The 14,699-nt window shown below is 49.6% G+C and overlaps 2 protein-coding genes across 2 annotated transcripts; both read left to right on the forward strand.

Annotated features, from left to right (window-relative positions):
• The first annotated feature begins 244 nt into the window (after nt 1-244).
• LOC109739423 (DNA (cytosine-5)-methyltransferase DRM2-like) lies at nt 245-1,564 on the forward strand. Its single transcript, XM_073495882.1, has 3 exons — nt 245-368; nt 1,077-1,193; nt 1,292-1,564. Exons 1-3 carry the CDS (start codon nt 363-365, stop codon nt 1,409-1,411), a joined length of 243 nt encoding a protein of 80 aa, XP_073351983.1. The 5' UTR covers nt 245-362; the 3' UTR covers nt 1,412-1,564.
• A 3,704-nt stretch (nt 1,565-5,268) lies between these two features.
• Nucleotides 5,269-6,576, forward strand: LOC141020908 (DNA (cytosine-5)-methyltransferase DRM1A-like). Its single transcript, XM_073495881.1, has 2 exons — nt 5,269-5,761; nt 6,059-6,576. Exons 1-2 carry the CDS (start codon nt 5,373-5,375, stop codon nt 6,561-6,563), a joined length of 894 nt encoding a protein of 297 aa, XP_073351982.1. The 5' UTR covers nt 5,269-5,372; the 3' UTR covers nt 6,564-6,576.
• The last annotated feature ends 8,123 nt before the right edge of the window (nt 6,577-14,699 follow it).

Here is a 14,699-nt window from a genome sequence, read left to right on the forward strand (position 1 = left end):
TTGAGACAGTGTTATGATTCACATGACATACAGATCCACGTGACGGGGCTGTACTGCCTGGGCCGCTACCGATGCAGAATGTCAAAGGTCCACGAGAGGAGACGAACGAACTGGGCTACAGAAGTCCGCGCCAAGACTGAGCGGCGGGACGAGGAGACGAAGGAAGTTGACTCCGCCTCCGCCTTTACACCTTACACCTTCCCGAGAGCTCCCCTTCATCTCATTTTTTGATAAATAAAGCACATAAAGGGAGCAGAGGAGCCTCCGCCGCCGCCCCTTCCTCCTCTTCACGGCCCCGCAGTGAAAGACCACAAGCGGCGCGATAGAGGGGGTGTATCTTCTTGCATCACTGTTATCAATCAATGGTGGTAAGCTCTCCTCTCATCCTCCCCCTGCCGATTTTTCTTCTTCTTTTGAATGCATCTCTGCCGATATTTAGGGCCCGCTTACTGTTGGATCTAAAAAATAGGGCCTCCTTGGGTTTGGATTTAGTAAAACATTAATTTTGGATTCCTAGGATCATACGAATTCTGAACAGGATCTGGTCCAACGGGGCAGGTTACGAAATTTAAGAAATCCAAGGAGAGTGTCAAAGGGCGCGGTCTCTTCAAGTTGTGCTGTTGTGGCCGGTGTGCTGAACAACATGCAGATCTTGGGCTGCTAGCGCTAGTCGCAGGCTGCCGTTGGAGTGCGTACGCTTGCTGCACCATTCTGTGAAGCATGGAGTGTGGTTGAAAACTCAAGTGTTCATGTATATGTACTGATGGGATTATAATATTTTGGGCATTGGCTTATGTGTTGTTGTGACGGTGACAAAGGGGGGTTGGTGGTTTATCCAGTAAAAACAATCTTGTTTTTTCTTCCTCTTCGGTGCCTTCTAGCTAGACACTAGAATGGAATGCGACTGTTGTTTTTCGCGCTAGAGATTTTGATTGTGATGTGTCTTGTGCTTGTTCTGGGCTTATGATGATGCAACAAAATCTATTCCACCCACATGTCTTCCTCTTCTTTGTACTGGCTATGTTGGTGCTTTTATTTCAGTATTGATCTAGGCATATGCTTAATTCATGTCACAGGACTGGATTAGCGATAGCGATGACACTGATGAGTTTGATTGGGAAAGTGATGGACTGGCTGAGCCCTTGTCGGCTTTGGCCTTGGATAACCTTGATGCTTCTGGCCCATCCATGCCGGTAATTAGAGTAATAACTCATAGAAAACGTGTCTTTCAACTTATTATCTTTAATTATTATGATTATAATGTGGTGTTTGTTTGTGCCTATGTACACAGGATGTTACTGGCTGGGCCAAGGGGAAAGCACCATCAGCTTCTTTAGTTGAGGAATTTGTCAGAATGGGTTATCCAAAGGAGATTGTTTTGATGGCCGTCGAGGCGAGCGGTAAAAGATAATCTTTGTCTTGTGTACCGATGAACATGCGCCAATGTAATCTAAGAACAATAGCGTGGAGTGCGTAGCGTGTGTGAGTGGTGTTGTATGGGTTCTTGTCCCATTTCTTCTTAATATAACGATACGCAGATCTCTTGCGTGTTTGAAAAAATAAATCATTTGTCTTGTCTGTGTTTGCACCTTCTGATTCAACCGGTGCTTTGGCTTTATTAGGGTTTTTTTTTAGAAAAGGAGGATGACCCCGGCCTCTGCATCTGGGAGATGCATACGGCCATTTTATTGATTATTCTCGAGGACCGTACAAAGTATTACAACAATGTGCCTGAATCCATCAACTTGGCAACATATGCCGCTACTCCTATCCAATATGATGAGGGGGTGCTAGCTGGGCCACTACCCAAACCACTCACCTAAGCCTAACATCAAAAGCCGGAAGCCGAAACTCATTCGGAAGCCCCAGCCGAGCCACATACCGGGTCTAGGGCACAATCCGGTCAGACGCACTCGTGTGTCGTCGCCGCCATCTTCCACAGGTCTTCAGATCATATTGAGGCTTCTACCTTGTCTGGCCACTCTGCCATCGACGTCACCATGACGCCAGACAGCAACCTCCTCCTGCGCGAGCCCATCTCCGCGCATCGGACGCCGAGTCTCCACAGCGCCATGCCATCGATCTCCGCCGCCATCAATGTGTGAGATGAAGCACCGCTCCACCATCCCTTCAGCCAGCACTTGCTCCAAAACGATGCCCCCAGAAGGGAAAGCGATAGAACGCCATCATCATCCGATCCGGAAGACCCAGATCTGAGGTTTCCCCCTGAGCACCCCGAGCCTGATGTCGCAGACTGCCGACGATGCCTCGACCATCGGCAGTAGCTCCACCAGACGAGCGTCGCCTACGTCGCCGCAGCCTCCAAGATGAAGCTGACCAGAATGCATGTGTCGACACCGAACCGCTACCACTTCCACCGCCGCTTGAGCAGCCCCCGAGCAACGCTTTCAGGAAGGAGCACGCCACCGTGGTGTCGTCGTTGCTTGGAACAAGGGGGTCTGAGGTTTTCACCTGAGCTCCTGGGAGGGGTGGGAGGAAGGAGGTCCTCTCCGAAGCCTCCAACGAGGGAAGCAACACCCAAAGGCACTGCCATCGGAGTGGCCGCCACGCCGGCCAAGAGATTTCCCCGGAACCCTTCCAGCCACCGGATCTGCAAGGCCAGCACCCAAGAACGGTGACCGAAGCCACCAAGGGCCGGATCCGCTACAGATCGGAGTAGATCGGGGTCGAGGACGAACATCACCATGGCCACCAACATCCAGCGAAGAACCGCCGCCGCAGCCGAAGCCCACCACCTCCCCGCCATCCACATGGCCAGGGAAGTGGCCCACCTGTCCACGCCGGCGCCGCCCGCCGCCATGGATCCGAAGCTCCTCGCCCGAAGAGGAGACGCCTGGATCCCCGCCGCCACCTTCACCAGTACCACGCGGCGGCGCCGGTGAGTACCTCAGGCGGCGGCGGAGAGGGTCGAGCGGGAGAGGGGGCGGCGGCGGCGGCGTTTAGGGTTTCGCCCGAGCCGCCCCTGCGGGGCGACGCGGGGGCACAAATGACATACTCGAGCTACTTCTCACATTTAAGGTATCTTATACGTGCACGTCTATTACTGAGTTTATCCTATGATGCTCTTGCTGCATACTAGTAAGGACTGTGTTAATATTGGTCATGTGAAATGTAGGCACTAGTTAATTACCCATCCATGGAAAACAGCTTTACTTCTGGCTGCACCCCTCACGATGTTGAGGATGACGACGACAACGATCTTGATTTTCCAAAATGGGATGATGGCGGCGATGATGCTGGTGAGAGGGCAGCCAATTCTAATGATTCTAGTAATGAGGCTGAGTCCTTGTCGGCTTCCGCCTTGAGTAACCCTGATGCTCTTGGCCCATCCACGCTGGTAATTCGAATAATAACTCATAGAAAAATGTGTCTTTCAACATATTTTCTTTTATTACTATGATCATAATGTGTTGTTTTTGCCCATGTACACAGGACGTTAATGGTTGGGCCAAGGAGAAAGCACCATCATCTTCTTCACTCGAGGAATATGTCGGAATGGGTTATCCAAAGGAGATGCTTTTGAAGGGTGTCAAGGCAATTGGTAAAACATAATCAATTTCATTTGTTTTGTCTGTGTTTGCACCTTCTGATTCAACAGGTGGTTCGGCTTTTAGGGTACAGTCATGCAAATGAATTTCTCGACCTACTTCTCACATTTGAGGTATTTTATACATGCGCTTCTATTAGTTAGTTTATCCCATGATGCTCGTGCTGCATACTAGCAAAGACTATTAATATTGGTTGTTTGAAATATAGACACTAGGTAATTACCCTTCCATGGGTAACTGCTTTACCCCTGGCTGCACCTCTCACGATGCTGCGGATGACGATGACGGTGATATTGATTTTGAAAACTTGAATGATGATGATGATGCTAATGATTTCGCAAACTGGAATGGTGATGATGATGATATTGATTTCAAAAACTGGGATGATGATGACGATGGTGCTGGTGAGACGGAAGCCAATTCTAATGGTTCTAGTGACGAGGTAGCTGATTATGTATCTCCAGCTTGAAAAATGAGTACTCTATGATTATATGTGAAATCTTCGCCTTGTTGACCTGATTAAGTATTAGTTGATTTGAGTGAAGCATCCAACTTGATATATAGCTGGGACGTTATTTTCCATTTGTCTTTTCAGATATTCTAGTTATCTGGCCAGTATAGTCCCATGGTTCAAAACATCATGGTAGAGTTGATGTATCTCTAAAATAAAATTCTACTTGTTTAGCAACAACACTAGCATTATCTTGGCCTTATCTTTGCTTGAGTGAGTTGTCTCTTGTTAAGAATTTATATTCGTATCTCTTATTATTCCTCTTCTGGGTGCCATTCACACCATGAGCACTCCTTCACATAATGTTTGATTTGCTCTTGTTTTCTCTTTTGCTCTCAAACTCTCATGAGTGTAGAATTGTATTGTGAGGTTTGAGCACATGATTTTCATTACATACAATTCTTCACATGCTAAAGTTTACCATGTAATAGTGTGATGTTTAAGGGTATGGGATTAAATACTATCAAACCTACACTTCTCGCAGAGTAATCAAACGAACATGAAATGACTATTGCTCGTGCCTGTCTTCGGTCATAATGATTGTAAACTTAGTTTCATCTAGGCAGCACTCATTTTCTTTTCAGTGCTTATGCATTTGAATATTAGTTGCAAGACTTATGAAATATGTGTCATGATGCAATGAGCAAATCATATGCTAGTTGAGGAAGTTGTGTGATTTGTAAGCCAATGTCATTCTTAAACAACACTGGAGAATAAGAAGTTGAGTTCCTGAATTATCACATTAATTTGATTCTTGATCGGTTTCTCCTGTCTTGTTTCCTGGGTCGTCTGTGCTATCATTTTGTTATCAATAACACCCCCACGTACCATGTTTTCCTAGGCTCATAGACGCCACTGTGCAGTTTTTATTTCACTATCAACACACAACCATTAGTTGCCATTAAAGAGGTAGTGAGATGTCACAAGTAATTTCAGACCTGTATTTTTTTTGTGCTTTTCTGCAGGATTTCGCACAAGCGATGTTAGAAAAGGACGAGAAGATCAAGTCCTTAGTGGACGCGGGATTTCCTGAAGTTAGGGCCAATATGGCTATTACCAGAGGTGGTAATGCCTCTCTTTTGAAATTGTTGCATTGATTTAAAAGGCACCTTATGCTGTATTTTTTTGGTTATATTTCCTAGGTGCGGACGATGCTCTTTTTGCATTACTTGATTCCAAGAACTTTTCTGCCTGTGAGGTACCTTGTGGTTTGGTTTTATATCTGAAAAATGAATCTCTTCCGCTCTTTTAAGATGCAAGGACACCAAAGTTCATTTATAATTTTGTAGGTTATGAACAAGATCTTCAATTCCTTAAAAAGGAGAAAGGAAGGAAGATTCATGGAAGAGAGCAAGAAAAAAAGGATGCGATGTGGAGGTGAAGCACAAGGAAATTGGCTCCCCTTGAATGGTAGCGATGATGAACCAATTGTTCTTCCAAATCCAATGGTTGGCTTTAGCCTGCCTAATAGCATGGTGCAGCCAGTTAAAAGAAGCTTCCCCGAACCAGCTATTGGTCCACCTTTCTTCTACTATGAAAATGTGGCCCGAACCCCTAAACGCACATGGGATACTATTAAAGGAGAATTGTATGGTGTAGAGCCAGAGTTTCTGGATTCCAAGTACATATGTGCAACTGCCAGGAAAAGAGATTACATCCATAATCTCCCGATTGAGAATAGGTCATCTCTCTGCCTGGAGCCTCCAAAGACTATATTTGAGGCGTTCTCCCATTATAGGAAGTGGTGGCCTTCTTGGGACTTGAGAAAGCAGCTCAACTGCCTGACGACATGTGTGCCAAGTTCAAGGCTGACAGAACTAATTGAGTGTGTTCTTTCAGTAGCGGAGAATCCACCATCTCTTCGTGTTCAAAAATATGTTATGGCTTTGTGCAGACAATACAATCTCGTGTGGGTTGGTAAAAACAAGGTTGCTCATTGGGAGCCCCATGAGATGGAATACCTACTGGGTTTTCCAAGGGATCACACGAGGGGACTCGCCAGAAAGGAGAGGTACAAATCTCTTGGCAACTCATTTCAAGTGGATACAGTTACTTACCACTTGTCTGTGTTGAGGAACATGTTTCCTGGTGGTATAAAAGTACTGTCCTTATTCACCGGTATTGGAGGAGGAGAGGTAGCACTACACAGGCTTGGAATCCACATGAGGATAGTGGTTTCTGTAGAGATATCTAAAGTGAATAAGAGGATTTTGAGAAGTTGGTGGAATCAGACTCAGACAGGCGAGTTGATTCAGATTCCAGACGTGAGGACTCTAACTGATGATAAAATCAAGTCATTTATTGAAACAAGTGGCGGCTTTGACTTGGTGATTGGGGGCAGCCCATGCAACAATCTCGCTGGCAGAAATCGGTTCCACCGTGACGGTCTAGAGGGCGAGCACTCTTCTCTATTCTACCAGTACCCCAGAATATTGAACACCGTCAAGTCGGTGATGGCGAGGATGTTGCATTTAGCTATATGACTCATTGTTGCAAACCAGTTTAGGACATGCTCATCTTTGTCAGCACGAAGTCTACCATTGGTCCTTTTAACTCTTGTCGGAGTTTAATTTTCATCGCCAACTCTGAAAAGCGTTGTTACTGAATCAACAGTGTGTGAGTTTCCAGTGATGAATGCCAACATATACATGTGGTTTGATTGTTATTGATGACTGAGTATTTTTATGATACTTATGGGCTGCGTCATAAATTTGACCTTTTGAAGTATGTTTCAAAGGATCGCATTTTCATGTGAGTTCTGAAATTACACTTGGAAGATTTGTCATCTGAACCTTATATATTTTTCCTTTGAAGTTCCTGTTGGCTGAAAAAGAGGTAAAATCGTGACGACGTGGCTTGCTGGCTACTCCAGATTGCTTTACTGTTTGCTAGTGACTTCCAATCTCTACTTGCTAGATAGTATAGTGCTTGTACTTAGAACTGTTTGTTTCTCAGGTCTCTAGTTTGTTGTAGTTGAGACTTGAGAGAATTGGCTCAGATTTTTGTGATTTTGTGATTTTGTGACAGATGATTCGTATCGTTGCGAGCCTACATAGTACTGCCCTGTATTCTTGTTTATTTTTTCTTTGTTTCCCGAAATTCAGCATTTGCTTCTTGAGGGTCGAGGCAATGGAAAATTGTGTTTTTGTCAGACAAAATTTTTTCATGGCAATCTAGTGGCTTAATTCATTTGTCTAATGCCCAGTCCGAAGAAAATTATATCTGCTTATGTTGTTCAATCCTTGTTCAACATACTTTTTAAATGGAGAATCACAGCAGGCAATGCCATGTTTTGTATTCTGGATACTGATATCATACCAGAGCAATGACATAGTTTCAAGGGAAAACACTTGGTTCAGTGATAATTTAGAGCATCTCCAACAGGCGCGCAACACGCATCGCGCAAAAAAAGCGTTTACAGTGCCGTTTACGGGAGTTTTTGCGCGCCGCGGAGCGCTGGCTCCAGCGGCCGCTGCAAAACAGAGCGCGCGCGAGCCGCTCTAGCAGACGCGCTATATTTGCTCTCTTTTGTACTATGACTTGATACACATGCGTAGATAGTTGCGAGCCTGCATAGTACTGCACTGTATTCTTGTTTATTTTTTCCTTATTTCCAGAAATTCAGCATCCGACCCACCCCTCCCGCGTCGCCCCCGCAGGCGACGAGGAGGGAACCCTAACTGCCGCCGGTCTCCTCCCATCCTCCTGCCCCCTTCCTCCCCCGCCGCCGCCATAGGGCGCGCCCAGGCAAAGCCTGGTTGGCGACGGCGGGCCTTCTCGTCCCCTCGCGTGTGGCGCCGGTGTGGGCCGCTTCCACTGGCCAGGGTGCCGCGGTTGGTGGGTCGCGGCGGCGCGGCGGGTGCCCTCCCGACGACGACGGCTGGTGGCTTCCGCGGCGCGTCGGCCTGCTGGCTGGAGTGGCGCGCTTGCTGCTCCTTCGCCCCGATCTGGCGTTGGGAGCTGTGGGCGGCACGGGGTAGCGGCGCGACAGAGGTGGGCTCCCTCCTTACTTCTCTGCTCGTTGGCTAGGTGGAGCTTGAGGGCGTGGCTGGTGGGTGCTTGTTGCGGCATGGTCAGATTCGGCCGGATCTGCCCTGCTCGCCGGCGGGTGGCCCGAGGTGCTGGCAGCGGCCGGTCTGGTCGCTGCACGGATGTGGGTGTAACGCCCGGATAATCATGCTACAGTAATCTCACGTTAATGATGGCACGTCACCTCTGTCACTGTAATTAATCTCGGGTTAATTCAAAACCGTTTCAAATTTAAATCCTAAATAAGTCAAACGACAAAAGTTTTCAAATATTAAAATAAAAATGTTCGGGCCATGTCAATTATTGCATCGGTAATTATGGTGAAGTAAACACATTTTTATAAAATGCCTAAATGCTTTTAAATGAATTAAAACAGAAAAGAAAATAAATAAATAAAAAGAAAATACAAAAGGGGAGAAACAAACAAAAAAAGAGAAGAAGAGAAACCCCCCTGGACCCTGGCCCAACTGGGCCGACCCCAGGCCCAGCCGGCCTGGCCCACCTCGCTCGGCCGTGCCCTCCCCTTCGCTGTTCCCCCGACCGGGGTCGGAACAGGGGCAGGTCCCCGCCGCACCCCCTCGCCGGCGACGGGGGAGGATAAGGCCGCCACGCCCCGCCTCCTCGATCGCGCCTCCCACTCGCCCCCACCCTCGCCCTCGGTTCCTGCGCCTCTCCCTTCTCCCTCAGCTCCACCTCGTTCCCCACCGCAAACGAGCGCCGCCGTCGCCATGGCTGCGCCATAGCCGCGGCCACCGAGCCCCGTTCTCCTCCCCGACGTGTCCACGAGCTCCGCCGCGTCGAGCCCGTCCTCCCCGACCACCTGCTCGAGCCGGGACCCCCCTACATCACCCCCAACGCCGTCGCCTTCTTCCTCGGGTCGCCGCCGTCTTCTTCGACTCCGGCGACTGCTGCTGCTACTAAGCCTCTCACCGGCCTCCGTGTGCCGCGCGGTGAGCTCCTCTACCTCCTACCCTTCTCCGTTTGCTCTCGCGCGAACCTTAGCTAGCTCTCACAACAAGGCCGAACGCGTCGCCGCGGAGCTCGTCGCCGACGCGTCTCCGGTGACGGTTTGGTCACGGGCTCATACCCATTGGACTCGCCGCACCACGTAGATCCTCCCCAGCCTCCTCTTTTGCTCAATAGCGTGCTGCCTCGCCGTTTCCTTCTTCGACCGAAGCCGCTCCGCCGCTGGCCTCGACGCCGGCGCCGATTCCAGCCAACTCTGGCGACGCCACCACCGCTGTTCGACGCGCGTTGCTCCGCTCGTTCGAACGCGCCCTCGCGCGCGCGAAACGGTTGCCCATAGGCGAAATCCGACGAGGTCCGAAGCCCTCCGCCGTGTTTGGCGTCACCGGCGACGTGCCGCCGCCCGCCGCTGACATGGCACACCTAGGGCCACCCCGGGTCACTGCCGACCCAGTCAACGTGCTGACTGGGCGTCTCTGTGACGCTGACATGCGGGCCCTGCCGCATAAGTAGACTAAATAAAATGTTTTTATAAAATAAAACTAATTAATTAATCTAAATAGGAACTGACAGGTGGGGCCTACCTGCTAATAACCTTGTTTAAGTTAGTTATAAAACTCTGTTAGTGCCCTGTCAATGACATGTGGGTCCCACTGGACCCACCTGTCTGGTTTGACTGGTCAGCCGACCTGTTGACCTGCTGATGTCAGCGTTACCTCATGCTGACGTCATAATTCATTTTTGCTAAATTCAAATAATTCCAGAAATTCAAATAATCTTTGAAAATTCATATCTTTTAAACCGTAACTCGGATGAAAATGTTTTCTACATGAAAGTTGCTCAGAACGACGAGACGAATCCGGATACGCAGTCCGTTCGTCCACCACACCTCCCTAACCTATCGAACTCGCAACTTTCCCCCTCTGGTCCGTCTTTCCGAAACGCAAAACATCGGGAATACTTTCCCGGATGTTCCCCCCCCCTTCGCCGGTACCACCTACTGTCGCGTTAGGACACACCTCGCACTGCTCATTGTCATGTCACGCATCGTCATGTTTATGTTTGCATTGTGTTTACTATTTCTTCCCCCTCTTCTCTCCGATAGACTACGAGCCCGACACTGCTGCTGCCCAGTTCGACTACGGAGTTGACGACCCCTCCTACTTGCCAGAGCAACCAGGCAAGCCCCCCCCCCCTTGATCACCAGATATCGCCTATTCTTCTTTATACTGCTTGCATTAGAGTAGTTTAGCATGTTACTGCTTTCCGGTATCCTATCCTGATGCATAGCCTATCCTTGCAACTACTGTTGTTACCTTTACCTGCAATCCTACATGCTTAGTATAGGATGCTAGTTTTCCATCGGTGGCCCAACATTCTTGTCCGTCTGCTGTGCTATACTATCGGGCCGTGATCACCTGGGCGGTGATCACGGGTATATACTTATATACTATATACAGGACACATGTGATGACTAAAGTCGGGTCAGCTCGAAGGAGTACCCGCAAGTGGATCTTTGTGGCGGAGCGGCAGGGCAGGTTGAGACCGCCTAGGTGAGAGGTGGGCCTGGCCCTGGTCGACGTTCGCGGTTACTTAACATGCTTAACGAGATCTTGGTATTTGATCTGAGTCTGGCCATTTGGTCTATACGCACTAGCCATCTACGCGGGAGTAGTTATGGGTATCCCGGCGTCGTGGTATCAGCCGAAGCTCTTTTGACGTCAGCGACGGAGCGGCGCGCGCCGGATTGGACTGGAACGCCACTAGGCTAGGTCTGCTTCCGGCCGCCCTCGCAACGTGTAGGTGTGCATAGGGCGATGGGCCCAGACCCCTGCGCGCATAGGATTAGACCGGCGTGCTGACCTCTCTGTTGTGCTTAGGTGGGGCTGCGACGCGTTGATCTTACGAGGCCGGGCATGACCCAGAAAAGTGTGTCCGGCCAAATGGGATCTAGCGTGTTGGGTTATGTGGTGCACCCCTGCAGGGAAGTTTATCTATTCGAATAGCCGTGTCCCTCGGTAAAAGGACGACCCGGAGTTGTACCTTGACCTTATGACAACTAGAACTGGATACTGAATAAAATACACCCTTCCAAGTGCCAGATACAACCCGGTGATCGCTCTCTAACAGGGCGACGAGGAGGGGATCGCCGGGTAGGATTATGCTATGCGATGCTACTTGGAGGACTTCAATCTACTCTCTTCTACATGCTGCAAGATGGAGGCTGCCAGAAGCGTAGTCTTCGACAGGACTAGCTATCCCCCTTTTATTCTGGCATTCTGCAGTTCAGTCCACTGATATGCCCCTTTACACATATACCCATGCATATGTAGTATAGCTCCTTGCTTGCGAGTACTTTGGATGAGTACTCACGGTTGCTTCTCTCCCTCTTTTCCCCCTTTCCTTTCTATCTGGTTGTCGCAACCAGATGTTGGAGTCCAGGAGCCAGACGCCACCGTCGACGACGACACCTACGACACTGGAGGTGCCTACTACTACGTGCAGCCCGCTGACGACGACCAGGAGTAGTTAGGAGGATCCCAGGCAGGAGGCCTGCGCCTCGTTCGATCTGTATCCCAGTTTGTGCTAGCCTTCTTAAGGCAAACTTGTTTAACTTATGTCTGTACTCAGATATTGTTGCTTCCGCTGACTCGTCTGTGATCGAGCACTTGTATTCGAGCCCTCGAGGCCCCTGGCTTGTATTATAATGCTTGTATGACTTATTTATGTTTTAAGTTGTGTTGTGATATCTTCCCGTGAGTCCTTGATCTTGATCGTACACATTTGCGTGCATGATTAGTGTACGGTCAAATCGGGGGCGTCACAAGTTGGTATCAGAGCCGACTGCCTGTAGGAATCCCCCTTTCCACACTCCTTGGCCGAAGTCGAGTCTAGAACATTACAAAACTTTTACTAACATGGCTGTGTGTCTTACGGGCCCACGTCGCCATTGGGTGGTACTAGGATCTTTTACTCCTCGACCTTTACTCTGGGACTCTGAACTCTCTTCTACTCGGGTTAAACGAATTTACTAACTCTAACACTAGGATCCCGTGACCGCATTCACCCCAAAGTTGGATAAGCCATAGTTGTTTCTTAGAATAGTATTTTGAACAATTCACACACTGTCATTTGACTCCTTTGAAACGTCTTTGCTTTCAGATGGAACCCACGAGGCAGGTCGTGCGCCACACGACGGCCATTGGTGCCTCGGGATCACCTGTGGTGCTAGCTGAGATGATGACCTATCTGGGTTATCGCTGGCACCCTGAGTACACCGTCTACGAGGAGTACCAGGACTTTAACCAGGAGCAGTACCGTGCCATCGTCCACCTCTACTCGCGGGAGTATGACTCCACTACTGTGCTGCACACCGCACATGGTGTTGGTGTGACCATCGATATGGCTGTCCACGATGCTGCCTATGCTGCTCTGACACGTCTTCGTGGAGAGTATCGGGAGTTGGACACCTCCCCTTTCAGGCACATTGCTATCGCATCTGATGTTGGTGCGGAGGGATACTATACTGCTGCCTACTCCACTGTCACCCGAGAGCCCTTCTACCATCAGAACCTGGTTCTGCATGCTGATGGGCTGGATCGAGCTAACCGAGCTCTTCGCCACGAGATGTACACCACCTGTCAGCACCTTTACCGTGCTCTAACGCTGCTGCACCCCTTTGTCCGATCTGGACAGCTACCGCGTACTGCGATCTACCCAGCCAGGACCGTGATGCCCCACGGTGTCGGTTGGCCAGAGGTGGGAGGCTACTCTCCCGCACTTGGTCCTCTTCTGCCACCTGAGCGTCAGGCTCTACACCTGAGTATCCGCGGCCCCCAGTCTGCTGACGTGGAGGGCTATCCGTTGCCTCACTACCAGCTGTCGGGCTACGATTACCTCCACAGTACCTCTTGGGACTGATGTAGGCTTGCTTGTAGTGTTAGATGCATTCGCCGCGAGCCTGTGTGCCGCCTATGTTGATTTAGTCTATGTACTGAACTCTGTGTACTGAACTCTATGCATGACCCCTTTTGTAAGTTATGCCGACTACTATGTAGTAGCTATCGTGCTCCTTTCATTATGCATGTTTCATCATGAATGATCCTTGTCTTTGCAAATTTCTCAATGCTGAACCCCTGTTATATATTAGCAGGATGGTTAGACCAGGTGGTCATGGTCGTGGTGGCGATGCCCCACCACCACCTGAGTACATGGCTGGTATGATCCAACAGTTCGAACTGAACCGCCAATTCATGGAAAATATGATGGCTCAGTTTCCTCGCCCCAATATGGACCAGCAACCAACCCCAGTAACTCTGCAGGATTTCATGCGCCTGAATCCAACTGTGTACCGCAGCTCAACTCAGCCTCTGGATGCTGATGACTGGCTCCGTGACATCACCTATGAGATGGAGTCTGCCGATGTAGCCCCTGCCAGCTATGTCAACTTTGCTTCCTTCTTTCTGAAGGGACCCGCAGCTCAATGGTGGGACAGCCACAGGCGTACTCTGCAAGCTGGGACAATCATCACCTGGCCAGACTTCCAAGCTGCTTTCCGTGCCCGCTTCATTCCTCAAGGAGTCATGGACCGGAAGAAGCATGAGTTCCGCAACCTCACCCAAGGCAATAAAACTGTTGAAGCTTATCAGCGGGAGTTTCTGGACTTGTCTCGCTATGCCGAAGAGGACATTGCAACTGATGCACGCAGACAGGAGAAGTTCCATGATGGCCTTCAAGCTGACATCAAGCTCGCACTTCTAGTGCATGACTTTGCTGATTTCGCCGCCTTGGTGAACAAGGCCATCAATGTCGAAACTGGTCTGCAGGAATACCAGAGCTCTCACAGGCGCAACCGTGACACGGGCTCATCTTCGGGCCCGCCCTCACAGAAGCGTAAGATATGGATCCCGAACAGCATGTACCGTCCAAATGCATCTGCCCCAAGGCAGACCTATGCTGCACCTCGTCTGCCTCCACCACCATCTAGGCAGTCAAGACTTCCAGCTCCACCATCCCAAGCCCCTGTTCCCACTCCCAATAATGGCTTGTGCTTCAGGTGTGGTCAACCAGGACACCGTGCTAGAGAATGCAACCAGAACCAGAATCAACTGGCCCTTCCAACAACTGGCCGTGGTAACAACCAGCCCCGCAACAACAATGCTAAGTCTTATGGTCGTGCTCATGCCAACCACGTTGATCTCAACGAAGCTCAAGACCAGCCTGCTACTGTGATGGGTACACTCCTCGTAAATTCAGTACCAGCATCCGTTTTATTTGATACAGGTGCATCACATTCATTCATGTCAGAAGATTTTGCATTCATGCATGGCATTAGAAGCGAAGACATGAATGCTTCACTATTAGTACACACCCCTGCGGGCCAATGTCGAACCTCCATGATTTGCAACGACGTCCCCGTTGAAATTGAAGGACTGGAATTTCTTGTCTCTCCCATCGTACTGAAGTCCTGTAGCATTGATCTCATTCTGGGAATGAATTGGTTAAAAGCGCATACTGCTTCAATCGTTTGCACCACTAAGACCGTCCATCTGCTACACCCTTCAGATGAGATAGTTACTTACCAAGCCCATCTGGTGCAAAATGCCGAGGCAAGGCTCTATGCA

This window comes from Aegilops tauschii, chromosome 3 (assembly GCF_002575655.3).
Source record: "Aegilops tauschii subsp. strangulata cultivar AL8/78 chromosome 3, Aet v6.0, whole genome shotgun sequence".
NCBI classification, from domain to species: Eukaryota; Viridiplantae; Streptophyta; class Magnoliopsida; order Poales; family Poaceae; genus Aegilops; species Aegilops tauschii.

Excerpts from the sequence above, each read along its gene's own strand:
- LOC109739423 (XM_073495882.1), top strand. Across the intron at positions 1,194-1,291 it reads CTTCTGGCCCATCCATGCCG|GATGTTACTGGCTGGGCCAA; the intron begins GTAATTAGAGTA and ends CTATGTACACAG.
- LOC141020908 (XM_073495881.1), top strand. The coding sequence starts at position 5,373 with ATGAACAAGATCTTCAATTCCTTAAAAAGGAGAAAGGAAGGAAGATTC. Across the intron at positions 5,762-6,058 it reads AATCTCCCGATTGAGAATAG|GGATCACACGAGGGGACTCG; the intron begins GTCATCTCTCTG and ends GGGTTTTCCAAG.